Source organism: Pelmatolapia mariae, linkage group LG7 (assembly GCF_036321145.2).
Source record: "Pelmatolapia mariae isolate MD_Pm_ZW linkage group LG7, Pm_UMD_F_2, whole genome shotgun sequence".
Lineage (NCBI taxonomy): Eukaryota > Metazoa > Chordata > Actinopteri > Cichliformes > Cichlidae > Pelmatolapia > Pelmatolapia mariae.
This window is the reverse complement of record NC_086233.1, coordinates 37,405,907-37,421,912: the sequence shown is the minus strand read 5'-3', so window position 1 is coordinate 37,421,912 and position 16,006 is coordinate 37,405,907. Positions and strand designations below refer to the sequence as shown.

The 16,006-nt window shown below is 44.1% G+C and overlaps 1 protein-coding gene across 2 annotated transcripts; it reads right to left on the bottom strand.

The window, feature by feature from the left end:
• Positions 1-188: 188 nt before the first annotated feature.
• On the bottom strand, positions 189-12,439 carry fer (fer (fps/fes related) tyrosine kinase). 2 transcript variants are annotated; one of them, XM_063478990.1, is made up of 20 exons: positions 12,173-12,439; positions 11,245-11,373; positions 10,499-10,630; positions 10,246-10,419; positions 9,885-9,984; positions 9,612-9,795; positions 9,365-9,502; positions 9,171-9,290; positions 8,412-8,534; positions 8,135-8,336; positions 7,873-7,971; positions 4,247-4,453; positions 3,993-4,115; positions 3,847-3,903; positions 3,650-3,768; positions 2,113-2,207; positions 1,915-2,038; positions 1,608-1,762; positions 1,352-1,474; positions 189-1,270 (listed from the first exon to the last, which is right to left on the bottom strand). In XM_063478990.1, the coding sequence occupies exons 2-20, from the start codon at positions 11,311-11,313 to the stop codon at positions 1,134-1,136; spliced, it is 2,481 nt and encodes an 826-aa protein (XP_063335060.1). In that variant the 5' UTR covers positions 11,314-11,373; positions 12,173-12,439; the 3' UTR covers positions 189-1,133. The 2 variants fall into 2 exon arrangements, with proteins under 2 accessions (XP_063335060.1, XP_063335061.1); XM_063478991.1 differs by having other exon boundaries at positions 4,247-4,450.
• Positions 12,440-16,006: the final 3,567 nt, after the last annotated feature.

The window sequence follows — 16,006 nt, the reverse complement described above, 5'->3', positions numbered from 1 at the left end:
ACCTAGGGCTCAGATCGTTATAGCCAATTTACTCCTTCTTAACTCACCTGCTTAAAGTCTGCATAGAGGCATGGCCTCTTTGGCTGATAGGTGAAAAGCAACACAATGGTGTAGCTGTAAATGCTGAACTACACCTCTGGACTGCATTTGTGCTGTTCCCGCATTTTGAATGGACATCAAACACAGGCTTATTTTCATACAGTTTATTTTCATAATAAAGGTACAACAATAATATTTTAAAAAGACGATTAGTGTCGGAACTCAGAAAAACTTGTATTTACAGTAACAGTCAGTAGGTGGAGCTCTCAGCTCTGATGTCCAAGAAGTGATGCTTACCAAACACTACTCACAGTTCTTTTAGTCTGAAACACATGGCAAACAGAAAATATACAAAGTGCTGGTGATAAAAATCCAAACTGTTTGGTCAAAGAGATTTTCTGGGAAAAAAAAAAAAAAAGCTTGTGGACGTGGTCTGTGTGATGAAACTGTGCATCATGCGCTATTAACCAATCAGCAGTGATGTGCAGAGAAACCCCGCCCCCTAAAGATGAAAGATGTAAACATTTTTATTTTTTAGTGTTTTTAGTTTTTGTTGGAACATTTTTGTTTTGTTCAAGTTAGTGTTTTCAATTAAGTTTAAACTGATTTCAATGACATGTGGGCTCAGTTACCGCACGCAGTTTCTGTCTTTTAGATCTTTCAGATTTTAAGATTTTCCAAACTAAAAGCTTCTTCAGATTAATGGCAGAAATAAAAAAATAAATTAAATAAAACAGTTTTAGTGTTCAGAGCTGATGGTCAAAGGGAAGGATGTGTGGCCGTTATAACAGAAAGGGGCTTCACATCGTTTCAACTAAAAAATAAAAATATTTGAGTTTAAAAAAAAAAAAAAAGCTTGCACAAACATTTTAGCAGCTTCTGTTTGTTTGTAGTGTTGTTATTGATTCAGTGTTTGTTTACTCTCTGTTTGTTTATCATTTAGTGTAGATCGATCGATCAATTACTCATTCAGTTTCTTGACTCGAGGCTGGCGTCCTTCCTGTAATGCAGTGTTTCGTGTTTTGATCTCGGAGTCTGCGATTGGCGATCTTATACTTTAAGGGAGTGTCCTCAGACTGGCCTCATCAACCTCATCACTTCTTCTTAATAGCGGCAAGGTCCCGCTGCAGCTCAGAGAACTTGGGCCGGTCCTCGGGGCTGTACTGCCAGCAGCGCTGCATCACTTTGTACACATCGTCAGGGCAACGTTGAGGGCAAGCCATCCTGTAACCTAGCAACCAGGAACACATGGTCACCGCTTGATGACATCACTGATTTTGTGATGCAGATGATTGATTATCTGAGTGTGTACCTTTCTCCACCTGCTCTCGAGCCTGCTGATTGGTCATCCCCGGGTAAGGACATACCCCCAGACTGAAGGTCTCCCACAGGAGGATACCGTAACTCCACACATCGCTCTCTGAGCTGTAACGACCTGCAGCGCCCAATCAGAGAGCAGCACACAGTCAACAGCCACTCTGTGCTCTGTTCTTATTAATTTCTGTCACAGACTCAACAGCTTCTTTAAAAATCAACAGGCATCTCAGGTACAGGTGTGTGTGTGTTACCATAGTTGAGCGCCTCAGGTGCAGTCCATTTTATGGGGATCTGTTTGAGTCCAGAAGAAGAATAAATGCCGTCATCCTCCTGACGACTCATCCCAAAGTCACTGATCTTCAGCACGCTGTTATCCCCGACAAGACAGTTCCTCGCTGCCAGGTCCCTGAGATACACACACAGACACGCACACACACGCATACACGATGTTTAAACTCAAAAAATACTTAAACTTTGAACTCACTCCGAGTTTGACGGCAAGAACAATTCTCTGCAAAGTTTTGACAGGTTTTATAACCCCGCTGTAACCGTGGTTACCTATGGATGCAGTTTTTGCTCTCCAGGTATGCCATCCCGGCCGCAGCATCAACTGCAAAGCGAAGCAGCTGTTTGGTCTTCAGCTCATCCTTCTTCTTTCTCAGGAATGACAGAAAGTCTCCACCTGGACTCACAAGACACACCTGTTAGAAACCGACCAATAACAATACAAGTTCACTCAATTTAAGCTTCACCCACCAGGAACGAGCTCCATGACAATGTAGATCGGCTGTCGCTGGGTACAAACGCCAATCAGCTTCACAATGTTCGGGTGGTCATACTGCTTCAGGATCCTGCAGCCAATCAGAGAGGAGCAGAGTGAGCGTTCAGCCAATCAGAGAGGAGCAGAGTAAGTGTTAGGCCAACCAGAGAGGCCATTTTTTATATTTCTCACTCTGTTTAATGAATTTCTGAATGTGATCATCACCTCTTTCTTTGGTTAGAGGTAACTATCCCACGCTTCTCTTTCTGGAACAAACTCCTGGAGGAGGCGGGACTCTGGGCATGTGTGGGATACTCACAGTGCCTCTGGTTCAGAGTTTTCCTCAGGCTGGTTGTCTCTGTAAGACTCTGGGTCACTGACTGAGGTCAGGTAACAGGTCAAAGTGCCCGATCCTCTCAGAGTCTTTGGGTGAAATCCAGAGAAACCTGTAGGTGTCACGGGGTCATCAGCCTGCTCTAAAAAAAAAAAGTGTTGGAGGTATGGAAGGTCATAAGCGCCTCAATCCACCTCACTCCCCGAAGGCCAAGGGTCACTGATTGCATTGTATCAGCTGATCTAAGGCCACGTGTAAAATGCTTGGCTGAAGATGAGCTGAGCGCAGAGGAGGATCAGAAGGCGGTGAAGCCTCAGCAGAGTCCTGGCAAACTTAAACAGAGAGTGAGGGGTGAATGCTAGGGGGAGCTCCTTTTTGATCCATGTCTTTAATGTCATGTAGAGGTCTGAGACAAAACCAGTGGAGCGGCAGAACTGCATGACAGATCCTTTCTTTAACACAAGGACCAAAGCTGTGGTCAGGTATCACCCTGCTCAGCCTCCCTTATGGAGAAGAGGTGCGATGTAGTTTTCCCCTTTCTCTGACTGTCCCATCTACAGTTTGAGACAACCCTAATGACCATCACTTCTTGGACGTAGGAGCTGAGAGCTCCACCTACTGACGGTTACTGTAAATACCAAATCCAGGAGGATCTGACTGGAGGAGCGCAAGTCGACCTTGGTGTGATGAGCCTTTTTCCGGGTTTTTAAACTCACATCGTTCTGTTCCTGAGGTTGATAGATGGGTTGAACTTTCTGAACTTGCTTTATAATTCTCTCTTCTTCTCTTCTGCCACTGTGGATAATGATTCAGGGTTCAGGTTTGGCCTCCAAAGTCAAAACCGTGCCCTCAACATTCAGCTCGGACTCAGCAGGTATAGAAGAGGGTTTCCTGTTTTCCACCTTCAGGGTTTCTACCTGAAGGTGGAAAACTCTGGACCTGTTGAGACGTGAGGAGATTCAGGACTATGGAGGGATTACTGCTCTGGGAACACCGACATTCCAGCAGGAAAAGGAGAAAAGGATGTCTGACATCACCCGATTAGATGCTGACATAACGACCCAAGTTTGAAAGGAAGTACACAGACAGACATTTGGCTGTTTCCCGATATATGGTGTAAAAATTGTTTGATTGATTTGCTACTGACTGATTTGTTGATGATGATGATGATGTTGATGGTGCTTGCATGAAGGGCTCACCTGGCCTCGGACAGAAAGCGGATCTTCAGCTCTGGAGGTAAATCCTCTTTACAAGTTTTCACGGCGACCGGTGTTTTGTCTCGCTGCAGAGTCCCTTTGTACACCTCGCCAAAGTTACCCTGTAAAAGACAGCAACAAACCATGGGAAATGAAGGCGGTGAGTGAAAGATGAGTATAAGGACAGGTAGATGCCTCACCTTTCCCAGCAGGTCCCCCAGCACCACATCCTCATGGTTCAGGATCCACTTCTTGTCCTGCAGAGAAAAAACAGCCAGTGAGCACCAAACACCATCATGATAACTAACCTGAATGTACAACTGTATGTGGGTGTAGGAGGGGCTACCTTTACAACGGGGTTTTGCAGCACGACTCCAGACTTCTTGGTAATGACTTGCTTGGTGGTGAAGTGATGCTCAATGAGCTGAGGGATGGTGGTGAAGCCTGTCCCCTCAAAACGGTACTGATTCTACCAGAGAGGGTGAGAGACGTTAGCTTAACATATGAGAGAGAGACACACACCGGGTTACTGTGTGCGAATATATGTCGGCATATTGGATGATGAAGTATGTGTGTGTGTGTATATATAATCGCACGTACATCAGCATACTGGATGATGAAGTGGCGTCTCTGATCGTCAGAAAACACAGACAGGACATACTCGCCCGGTTTGCCATGGCTCTCCCTAACGAGGAAGTCTCCCTGTTGCCGTAGTAACTCCTGAGCCTCAATGCGGGGGATGGCGCCGTGGTACCACTCTTGCTCTGCTAGAGGGCGTTCCGATGTGGGGATCACATCAAAGAACTGCTGCAGAGATGCAGAAGAAGAAAAATCTCCAATATAATCTGATCCTTCCACCTCTGATTCAGACCTCCCTCTTCCCCCGCCTCCTCCAGCTCTATTTGGGGGAAACCGAGGCGTTTCCAAATCAGCTGAGACTAACGATCTCTTAGGTGTCCTGGATTAGGATTAAACACCTCAGCACAGCATCCACATCCCTACAGCAACCGCTCCATCAGTCACTCTTCCACTCTGCTCTCCCTGAGATACCGAAACTCCTCCACCAAGGACCCTAACCCTCCAATACCTAGAGTGAGAACATGACCTCACACTTGGAGCTGCTCATTCTCATTCTCTGGAGAAGCTGAAGGTGACGTGAATCAGTTGACCCGTGATGCCAGAAATGCCAATGAGAAATACAAAGAGGCGGTGCCAAAGCCAAGTCCCTGAAATCCACGAGCACTCCCTTTGTTAGCCTGTCTCTATCCATAAAAGTTTTGAACAGCATCAGTAACAAAGGGCAGCCCCAGTGAAGTGCAGCACCACCACCACCAAGCCCTCATTGAGGCTGTACAGGGGCTGAATGCCCGCAACTACGAGCTAGAAGGCTCTTACTTCCAAAGCACCCTCTACAGGACTGCCCAAGAGATGTAGCTGAATGAGTCCACAAAGCACAGGTAAACAAGTTTGACAAACTCCTTCCACACCTCAGTTACTGCTTCGGCTAATGCCAGAGTCACACTCTGATTGGCCGCTTCCTGTCAGATCTATCTGGACTCCCACAGGCTAATCAAGACTCCTCCGTCCTCTGGAGGCTTCCTTCACCTCTGCTGTCCGGGAAAGGCAACATGACAAGTGCAGGTACATAAGCCCGTTGTCCATTAGTACCTACTCGGGTTGGCTCGCCACAGCTTGCCATGGTTTTCAGGCTTTTCCATTACATTATAGTACCTGGTACTTCATGTTCATACAAAATACATCATGGGATGCTCGGTCACATTGCTAATAACAACCTCGTGCACATTAGGTGATACTCCATTGTAATGGAATACGAGTAGAGCAGGGCGATATGGCCAAAAATATTTATCACGATATATATTTGAAAATATGCGATAATGATATAACTGACGATATAATTGATTGCGAGACAAAATACAACTCCACAACTTTACTAGCGCAAAAAAAACCCCCATCCATTTATTTTCACTTAAAAAAGAAGCTGTTTTTTATGTGCATTAAAGCTATATAAAAATTTAACAGTGCAAATGCAAATTCCTTGCTGAAAGTTTAACCAAAAGGCATTTCCAGTAGAAATGGGCTGATATACCCTGAGCATAACCATGTATAATATCCACTGAAGTTAAAAAGAGGTGCTTTGCAACATTAAACTGTAGTGTGACAAATAAAAAAAGTCAAATACGTATTTTTCGGACCATAAGGTGCACGGGATTATAAGACACATTAAGCGAAACAAAGCAGTCAGATAAATCAAACTATTCAACTCATTCTTCTTGCTTCCTCCACTTCTGTACCATTGATTCATTAATGCTGTATTCTATCACAGCTGCTCTATTCCCATGTTGTTGCACTATATTAATGACTAACTTCGTACTGTGGAAGGATTATCTCAGTTGTTCTCCTGACTGAAGTTTGGTCCATTTACAGCATCCTGCCATGCGATTGCATTTGTCTCTAACCATCAGGAACCCTCATGTTAACTTTTATCGAGTGAAAAAGTGTTAGCGTTCATCCTCCAGCTTCACTGTTTATGTTATGCTAACATAGCTGTGTCGCTAGCGATCACATAGCACATCATTATATACCAGCTAGCCCAACTTCAGTAACCTTACAAACATCACTGCTGTTTAGTTTTCTGTCTTCATTTATGTTGGAAGTGGTAGCAGAGCTGTACGTTTGAATTTTTTCAGAAATCTCTCAGTCAGAACATGCTACATCATGCTTAGGTGGAAACTAGCGAGCTAACTTCCGCTAACTTCCACTAACTTCTAACTCCGTTAAATGTAATAAACAGTGTTGCCAACTCCTCAGTAAGGAAAATCGCTATTGGTTGTCCTAAAAGTCGCTAGAAGTCGCTAAATGATGTCATTGCCTAATTTGCATAATTGGTCATGCTAATGTAATTGTAACCTACGTTGTTGGAGAGAGAAATAACATCGTGGAAGAGACATAAAGTGAGTAAAAAACGTCCTAAATGCATTTAGAGTTTATTTAGAACTACAAACTAAATTTCTTTTAGCAATTATTGTTTTTCCAACCCTGCTCCTTTACCCGGGCTTGGACCGGCAAAAGTGATGGCACTCTGGTGGAGTTACTTTGTGTGTGTGTGTTTATAAGTAGTTTTAAACCTTGTGATCCACAAAACAGCATAAGAGTAAAAGAAGAACTGACTGCCTTACAGTCAGTGCGGGAGCAGCGGCTTCGCTCATGCGCGATTCATTTGCAGTTTGGACGCATAGGGGTGAACATCTCCTGCCCTGATAGCAGCTGGGGGAGGACTATCCTCCGCCCGTGAGCGCTTTGGAACGGGCGAGGTGCCCACCGCAGCACTGCTGCTTGTTGAGAGTAAAAGCGATACGCGTTTTCACGTCAAAAAGTCGTCATAAATAAGTCTCCAATAACACCAGAAAAAGTCGCCAGATTTGTCGCTAGTCGCTTTTTAGAAAAAAAGTCGCTAAGGGGGTCTGAAAACTCGCTAAATATAGCGACAAAGTAGCTAAGTTGGCAACACTGGTAATAAATTCTGTTTTCATGGATGCCTGGATGTTAAACTTCATAGTTACACCTGGTAAAGCAGCAATGCTGATCGTTTTATTAAAGATGATAGAATTTAGACTGTTTTTAACTCTCAGTGATGCTGCAGTGTGCGTTTGACTTTGGGACCTGAAGGGGACGGAGTTTAGGACCAAGATTACTCCCAGATTTACGAGCACCTTAGTCCGACAAATACGGCAATAACGAAGGCCTGCTTGCATGTTCTACAAAAAAAATGTGCTTTGGTGGGTATCTGACGGACAAACACCAAACCAGTTCCACATCACTGAAGTGGCACCATTTTTACAAACCAATTCTGGTTCATCCGTTTTACTGAACGATCTGCTTTCTCCCTTCTCATTCTCCGTTACCGCCATGCTTTTTCGGCCATGTGCGCATGCGCGTTTTACCCATATTCTATCGCGATATTTCATTTTCTAATCGTTGCCTAACATTGTACCAGTATTACCGTGAACGGTATAATATGGCCCAGCCCTAAATACGAGTCGAGGCAAGTCAAGCTGACTCGAGTAGGTACTAATGGAAGGGGATACACAGTCTCAGGTTTTCTGAAGCTCTCCCAGACCAGAGACGTGGTTTTATATGACTTGTGTCAACAGTGGGTTCAGTGATTGTGTTGAGATATAAACGGGTTCAGTGTTGGAAAGTCTTACCGAGGTAGAGGAGCCCAACATTGCTTTGGGAGATCGAATCATCCCGGCCAGAGAGTGACGAAGAGTGTCGAACCGAGATCCACGGTCCTTCACTTTGTCCTGAAAAGACACACACACACACACACACACACACACACACACACACACACAATAAATCCAGAGCGCTACATTCAGATGTTAAATGTGGAAAAAACGCTCGTGAAAAGGAATCTCTTCCTGTCAGTTCTAATCAATAAATGAAAACTAATAATTGAACATTTACAGTCGATCCAACAGAGCGAGTATCGTCCTCGTATGGCAGTGCGGGGGGTGGTGGTGGCGGGGGAGGGGAAGCGGCAGCATCTGCCATCTTGGCGTCGAGCAGGGCCTTCTGGGAGGCAAGGCTTGCCTCTGAGCTGCGCAGCGATTGGACGGCGTGCCGAAGCTCGAGGAGAGAGAGTTTCTGACTGAGCAGCAGGACACAGCTGAGGGCAAGAGACACAGACAATCAGAGAGACAGAGAGAGAGAGAAAGCTCTGACTCCACCTCCTCGCACTCACTCGCTCTTCCTCTCCGCGCTCTGCTGACTCGTCTGGATTTTGTTGTCCAGGTCGTCAGCCAACGCCTCCTTGCCCTGCAGATTCTGCTGAGTCAGCTCCAGCTCCTCTGTTGCCGACGACAACCTAAAGTCAATTAAGACAAGGGTTAGTAGCCACACCCACATACACACAAAGACAGTGGTGTAACTCTACTAAGTACATCACCCCCCATCACACCGACCCTGAAGCCAAACAGGCCAAAGCAGGCAGAGTGGTGTTCAGGACCCCAGGCAGAAATCACAGAGCTCTGCGCTCACCAAAATCAGGTACAACAAGCTTTTAGTTTGGTGGGTTACAGCAAACACTGAAATGTTTGCCTTTTTTTCTCCTGCTTGTTTTCTCATTTTTCTTTCTCAACAGGTGATCCAGGTGATTGATATATGTATTTTTTGTCTGCTTATTTTGTTGGTTTTTGATTTTTGCCCTTTATCCCCGTCCCTCTTCCCCGCTGTTTTTCTTTCCCTTTCTTTCTCCCCTTTCTTTTCACCAGTCAAGTCTGTCCCGTATTTAACAAGTGAAAATAAACAATAAAAGGTGAATCAAATAGACCATTACAGCAAGGCTGGGATGGTCCATTTGGTAAAGTAAATCCGTTGGGCATCTTTCTTCGCCTTTAGACAATAATTCTGATGGCAAAAGAACCAAACGGGACAGGCAAAAACAAACAAAAAAACAAAACAAAACAAAAAAACACTGAAATGAAAGTTTGAAAGAACGCACTTGGCTTTCAAGCTTTCGGCTGTCAGCGTGTTCCACAGAATCTCATTGGCCGGCAGGTTGTCCGTCTCCTCCAAAAGAGACGCGTCAAACTCCACAGTCACCTCCGGCGTCTCCGGAGACCTAAGAGAGGTAGGCAGGTGGTTACCAGTGCAACCCGGACAAAGAGGTGTCCTGTTCAACAGGTGTGAGCTGACCTGTAGGCGTCGATGAAGTGCTGATACTCGGCAAGAGGATCGATCTGCTCAACTGCTGCCGCAATCTCCTGATGGACCTTCACGATCTCCTCAGAGAGAAGACTGCTGATCTCACAGTACTCCTCAAGAATACTTTTCCTGCACCAATACACACACACAAAAAAGTAGCTGACAGTACTCTTCCAGAATATTTTTACTGCAGTAATAGACAGGTATGAGATGGTGTGACAGTGGTCATGTGACTCACAGGGCAAGTGTCATGTCTTCCTGCATCCTCTGCAGAGCGTCCAGCAGGGCGGGTGCGGCATGGCAGCGGTGTTCATCCTGCTGCGTCCGGGCGCTGCACACCGCGAGCACATACTGGTTGTGAAGGTTGTGGAGCTTCCCCATAGCCTTGTCATAACGGTCGCGGGCACGCTCCACCTCACGGCCTTTAATTGGAAGTGAGAGACGGTGTGGGAGGAATCAGAAGGACAGTGTAACAAAGGACAGGGTAACAAAGAGGATTTCAGGGACTCACCTTTGGCTACAGCCTCTCTGTATTTCTCTTTGGCGTTGCTGGCATCACGGCTCAACTGACGATACGTCACCTTCAGCTTATCCAGGTCAGTCCTGGTTATCTAGCAACCATAACCATACCGTGAAGTAATGAATGAATCTTAACCACATGCCTATAAATTTAAATGGTGGATGACATCATGATTGGTTTTTAACTAATTGAAATGATTTAAAAGCTGATGAAACCTAAGAGTCAGTCCAACATGCTTGTAACATGCTTGTAAAAGCATGTAAAAGCCCTGGCGTGCTTATATTATGCACCAACAGGAAACTAACTTTTAGCTAAGGCTCTGCCTCAGTCTGCTGCCCCTCCCCCTGCACACCTTGTGGATGTGGCTCTCCAGCTGCTGATGAAGACTTTGGTAGCTCTTCTTCACCTGCTGCTTGTCCCGGATCAGCGTGGCGAGACGGTGCAGTGGCCCCGAGTTCAGATCGTCGGCGTGACTTCTCATTATCCGACCCAACGCCTCCGTCTGACGAATCACCTGCGACCACGACTGGGACACAAACACACACACACTTAGACTGGTTCACATGCTTTGCCCCTCCCATTGAACCGACAACTGAGCCGCTCACCTTACTCACGGTGCTGACATAGTCGGCAGTTTCTTGTTTCTCCATCTGCTGCGTCATGCTGAGCAGCAGAGAGGCATACTCTTTATCACTTTTCACCCGCAGCGTCATGAAGCGCTTCACCGTCTCCAGCAGCTAGAAGGCAGGTAGCAAGAGTGAACCAGACAGGAAGTGACGAGTGGAGAGGAGGAAGCGTAGAATAATGACATCACACAAAAGACAGGTGTTTGACACAGAACGTAGATAGAAGATGGACCTGGCCACTGTGACACACTGATTTTTGGAGTCTCACATCCCATTTTGGATGGTGCTATGTTATTTCTTTGATTAAGGAAGTGACCATATTTGTCCGAGAGGGCAGCCATATTAATTAACATAATTAAAGATGCTCCAAAAGGCTCCAACAAACTTGACTATACAAACTTTAAAAAAGTGTTATATAAACATTATAAAAAACATTTGCCCTCGTACAGGAGTTTTAAACCAGGAAATTATCTATAGAGACCCTAAAACTTTGTGTATTAGGCTGTAAACATGTTTATTTCTGCTGCAAAGTTTTAACATGGAAGTCTGTGGGGACTGACTCACTGCTGCCCCTGCTGGACATGAGAGGAACTGTATCCATCTTTAATTACAGTCTGTATAAACAGTGCCCCCCACAGGTCAGACTGTGAACTGCAACCCTCTGATAGTGATCACCGCAGGTGGAAACATGTTGAGCTCTTTGAGTATTTGAGGCTATATCAGACCTTTAACTCCCAGTCCTGCAGCTTCAATAATCCCTCGTGGGAATTCCTTAGATCCCGACCGAACCCCATCCTGGATCTCAGTCTTTGTGTTTAACAGCGTGGATTAGCGGGCACTGATAGCATGGCCGTCTGTGGAGAGACAGAGAAATGTCAGCAGGTTCATAACAAATAGATGATCTGAAACAAACTCTTCAAACCTCGACATCTCCCACAGTCACTTCTAAACCTCTGAACAAATTGAGCAGGATATGTTTACTCTGCTAAAGCCACAGCCTGAAACCTCATAACCCATTTTATAACTCTCTAACAACCTTCTAAAAACCTTTGAAATCCTCAGAAACCAGAACAGCGTGATTTCACCTCCAGCACAGAAAAACTCAAACTGTCCGACAACAGAAATTAAACCATCAGGTGTGAAACACTCACTTCCTCCTGTGGCTTTAAACTGATTTAAACTATAAACATTAGCTTCAATCTGTCAAAGCTAACTCAAAAACTTTCCAAGACTTTCCAAAACACGTTCCAAGCATATTTCCAACATCTTCACTACTTCCTTCCAGGACGCTTCAAAACTTTTCAGACTTCCTTCAAACTATCTAATCACGTCACAAAACCTTAAAACACATGAAACGGTTTAAATATAGTTTTAAAACACTTTAAGATGTTTAAAAACTGTTTTAAAAAGTTGTTAAAACGGTTTATGCCACTTTAAGTTTCAAACTATGCTAACGCTAGCCGCTGCTCCCGTATAAATTAAAGGGAAATGAAGCTAGCGTGCTAAAAGGGTAACGGCAGCTTCCTTTGGAATTGCAGGAAAACTGACTTGCTAACATACTAACAGCTGCTGTTAAACTTTGTTCAGAAGTCTTTAAAACTGAAGCTGAGCGGAGAAGTCGCACTCAGAGACCCCCTGTCCGCTTCTCCGAACCTTTTCTCCGTGTACGAAGCTCCGATGGAGCGGCGGAGGAGCGCCGGGATACTCGCAGGGGGTTCCCAGTTTTTCCTGCGCTCCTCGGACGCTTTCTGCCGCTTTAACGCACCAGGAAGTGGGTTAATGCGGCAGGAGGCTCGCTGTCCGGTCACCGCGGTCCTCTGTCGTCCTCGGCCGGTATCATGTCCTCCGGTTCTTCTGGATTCTCTGCTCCGTTTCCCGGCTTCTCCAGCTGCTGTCCGGCTACCGAGCTAACGGCTAACAGGGAGGGGCTTCCGTGGGAAACGGAAGGAAGGGGGGAGGAGGGGGTCTTATTGTGTGGCTGAAGACGTGAACGTGTAACATGCATGGGACATACGTTGGACAGAGGAGCCGTAGGACACAGAACATCTGGATCAAACACTCCGATTTCACACACCTGGATTAGACACACCTGGGCATCATTTCTTACCGCTGCACCCTGTGGTAGAAACTATAAAAATAAACCTGAGAATGTGCACACCTGTATCTGAGCCAGGTAAGCATCTTGGTGACCCGCCAAACTAAACCTTGCAATAAAACCCATTCAGCTTGTTTTGATGGTATTTACTAAACCAGTGTATCAGAAATATCCAGAGCAGCAGGGAGCCTTACCTGTACTGTTACCTCTCACTGTAGCAGGTATTAGCCCTTCGTCACTCCCCACATCCTTGTTATGAAAAATACCAGACATTTTTCTCCCTGACATTATCAAAGCGCTCAGATTAAGGTAATTTCCAGCGCACAGAAAAACACTTAAACTTTCTGCTTCAGACTCATGCATGCTCATATCAAAGCACCTCCTCCTCCAACCAGAGGTGTTACCAGACCGCAGGTAATAGAGCTCTATTCTTCATATTTTTTCACACCTGAAAATATGACTACTGTGGCATGGGAGAGCTTTTATCTGTGAATTTATTGAGTACATGTTTTTATTTTCTGTTATATTCCTCATGTAAATGGGGAGTCCTCTTCACACACTAAGGTTAATTATAAAGTTATATAGGGCCCAATGCTAGAACCAATTCTGTTTACATTATAATCCCTTGGGGAGTATCATTAGAAGGCATATCATACATTTTCACTGCTATGCAGATGACACCCAACTCTATCCATCCATGAAGCCAGATAACACACACCAATTAGTTAAACTGCAGGAATGTCTTAAAGACATAAAGACCTGGATGGCCTTTAACTTTCTGCTTCTAAATTCGGGTAAAACTGGGGTTATTATTATTAAGCCCTAAAAATCTTAGAACTATTGTATCTAACCAGTTGTTTTTATGTTGTTTTTAACCAGTTGCTTCTCAATGCCAGATTAAAAACATATGTAGGACTGCTTTTCTCAATTTGTGGAATACCTCTAAAATTAGAAACACCCTGTCTCACAGTTACACTGGAATACTCGTTCAGTTCAATTAATTTTTTTTTAAATAGCACCAAATTACAACAACAGTTGCCTCAAGGCACTTTATATCATAAGGTAAATACCCTAAAATAAAACATAGAAAACAGAGGAAACCCCCCCCCCCAAATCATATGACCTCCTGTGAGCAAACGCTTTGGTGACAGTAGGAAGGAAAAATCCCCATTTAACAGAAAGAAACCTTTAGCAGAACCAGGCTCAGGGAGGGGCGGCCATCTGCCGCGACTAGTTGGGTGTGAGCAGATAAAGACAGGAGAAGGACATGCTGTAGAAGAGAGCCAGAGATGAATAATAATTAATATTTAAATGCAGAGAGGTGTACAAACACATGTGAGTGAAGAAGAAACTCACTCAGTGCATCATGGGAATCCCCCGGCAGCCTACACCTATTGCAGCATAACTAAGGGAGGATTCAGGGTCACCTGATCCAGCCCTAACTATATGCTTTATCAAAAGGAAGTTTTAAGCCTAATCTTAAAAATGGGGATAGTGTCTGTCTCCTGAATCCAAACTGGACACTGGTTACATGGAAGAGGGGCCTTGAAAGCTCAAGGCTCTGCCTCCCATTCTACTTCTTAATACTCTAGCTTTCATGGGGTGATACTGAAGTACTATAAGGTCATTAAGCTAAGACCTTATATGTGAGGAGCAGGATTTTAAATTCTGGATTTAACAGGGAGCCAATCAAGATAAGCCAATATAGGAGAACTATGCTCCCTCTTTCTAATCAGTCTCTCCCTGCAGTATTTTGGATCAACTGAAAGCCTTTCAGGGAGGTTTTAGGACATCCTGATAATAACAAATTACAGTAGTCATAAATACATAAACTACTTTTTCAACATCACTATGAGACAGGATGTGATGCTGAGGATCTAATTTTAGAGATATAGTGCAAATGGAAGAAGACTCCAAGATTCCTAAAGCGCCTTGAGGCGACTGTTGTTGTGATTTAGCGCTACATAAATAAAATTGAATTGAATTGAATTGAATTCCTCACAGTGTCACTGGAGGCTAAGATAATGCGATGAAGAGTAAGTATATGGTAAAATACCATATTTGTAAGATTTTCAGGGCTGAGTACAGCCTCAGTTTTACCCGAATTTAGAAGCAGAAAGTTAGCGGCCATCCAGGTCTTTATGTCTTTAAGACATTCCTGCAGTCTAGCTAATTGCTGTGTGTTATCTGGCTTCATGGATAGATAAAGTTGGGTGTCATCTGCATAGCAGTGAAAATGTATATTATGCCTTCTGATGATATTGCCTAAGGGAAGCATGCATAATGTGAACAGAATTGGTCCTAGCACTGAACCCTGTGGAACTCCATAATTAACCTTAGTGTGTGAAGAGGACTCTCCATTTACATGCACAAATTGGAGTCTATTAGATAGATATGATTTAAACCACTGCAGCACAGTACCTGTAAAACCTACAGTGTGCTCTAATCGTTCTAATAGAATATTATGTTTGACAGTATCGAACGCTGAACTGAGGTCTAGCGGGACAAGCACAGCGATGAGTCCACTGTCAGAGGCCATAAGAAGATCATTTGTAACCTTCACTAAAGCTGTTTCTGTGCTGTGACGAGCTCTGAAACCTGACTGAAACTGTTCAAATAAACCATTCCCCTGCAGATGATCTGTTAGCTGTTTGACAACTACTCTTTCAAGGATTTTTGATATGAAAGGAAGGTTGGAGATCAAGTGATGGCTTTTTAAATAATAGTTTAACTACTGCCAGGTTGAAGACCTGTGGTATATAGCCAATTATTAGAGACAGGTTGACCATATTTACGATTGAAGCATTAATTAATGGTAGAATTTCACTGAGCAGTTTTGTAGGAATGGGGTCTAAAAGACACATTGATGGTTTGGAGGAAGTAATTACTGAAGTTACCTCAGAAAGATCAATTGCAGAAAAAGACTCTAAATGAATATCAATGGTACTGAAAATACCTGTCGATAAAGTTACATCTGTGAGATAATTATGAGATAATTATAATTTTTTTCTCTAATGGTTAAAATTTTATTTGTGAAGAAGTTCATGAAGTCATTACTAGTTAACGCTAAAGGAATGATTGGCTCAACAGAGCTCTGACTTTTTGTCAGCCTGGCTACAGTGCTGAAGAGAAACCTGGGGTTGTTCTTATTTTCTTTAATCAATGATGAATAGTAAGATGTTCTAGCTTTACTGATGGCTTTCTTATTAAGCAGCACACTATTTTTCCAGGCTACATGATGATCTTCTAAATTAATGATATGCCTTTTCCTCTCCAGCTTACAAGTTATCTGCTTCAAGGTGCGTATTTGAAAGTTATACCAGGGAGTCAGGTACTTCTGATTTGAGGCTCTTTTTCACAGGAGCTACAGTATCCCGAGTCATACGTTGTGA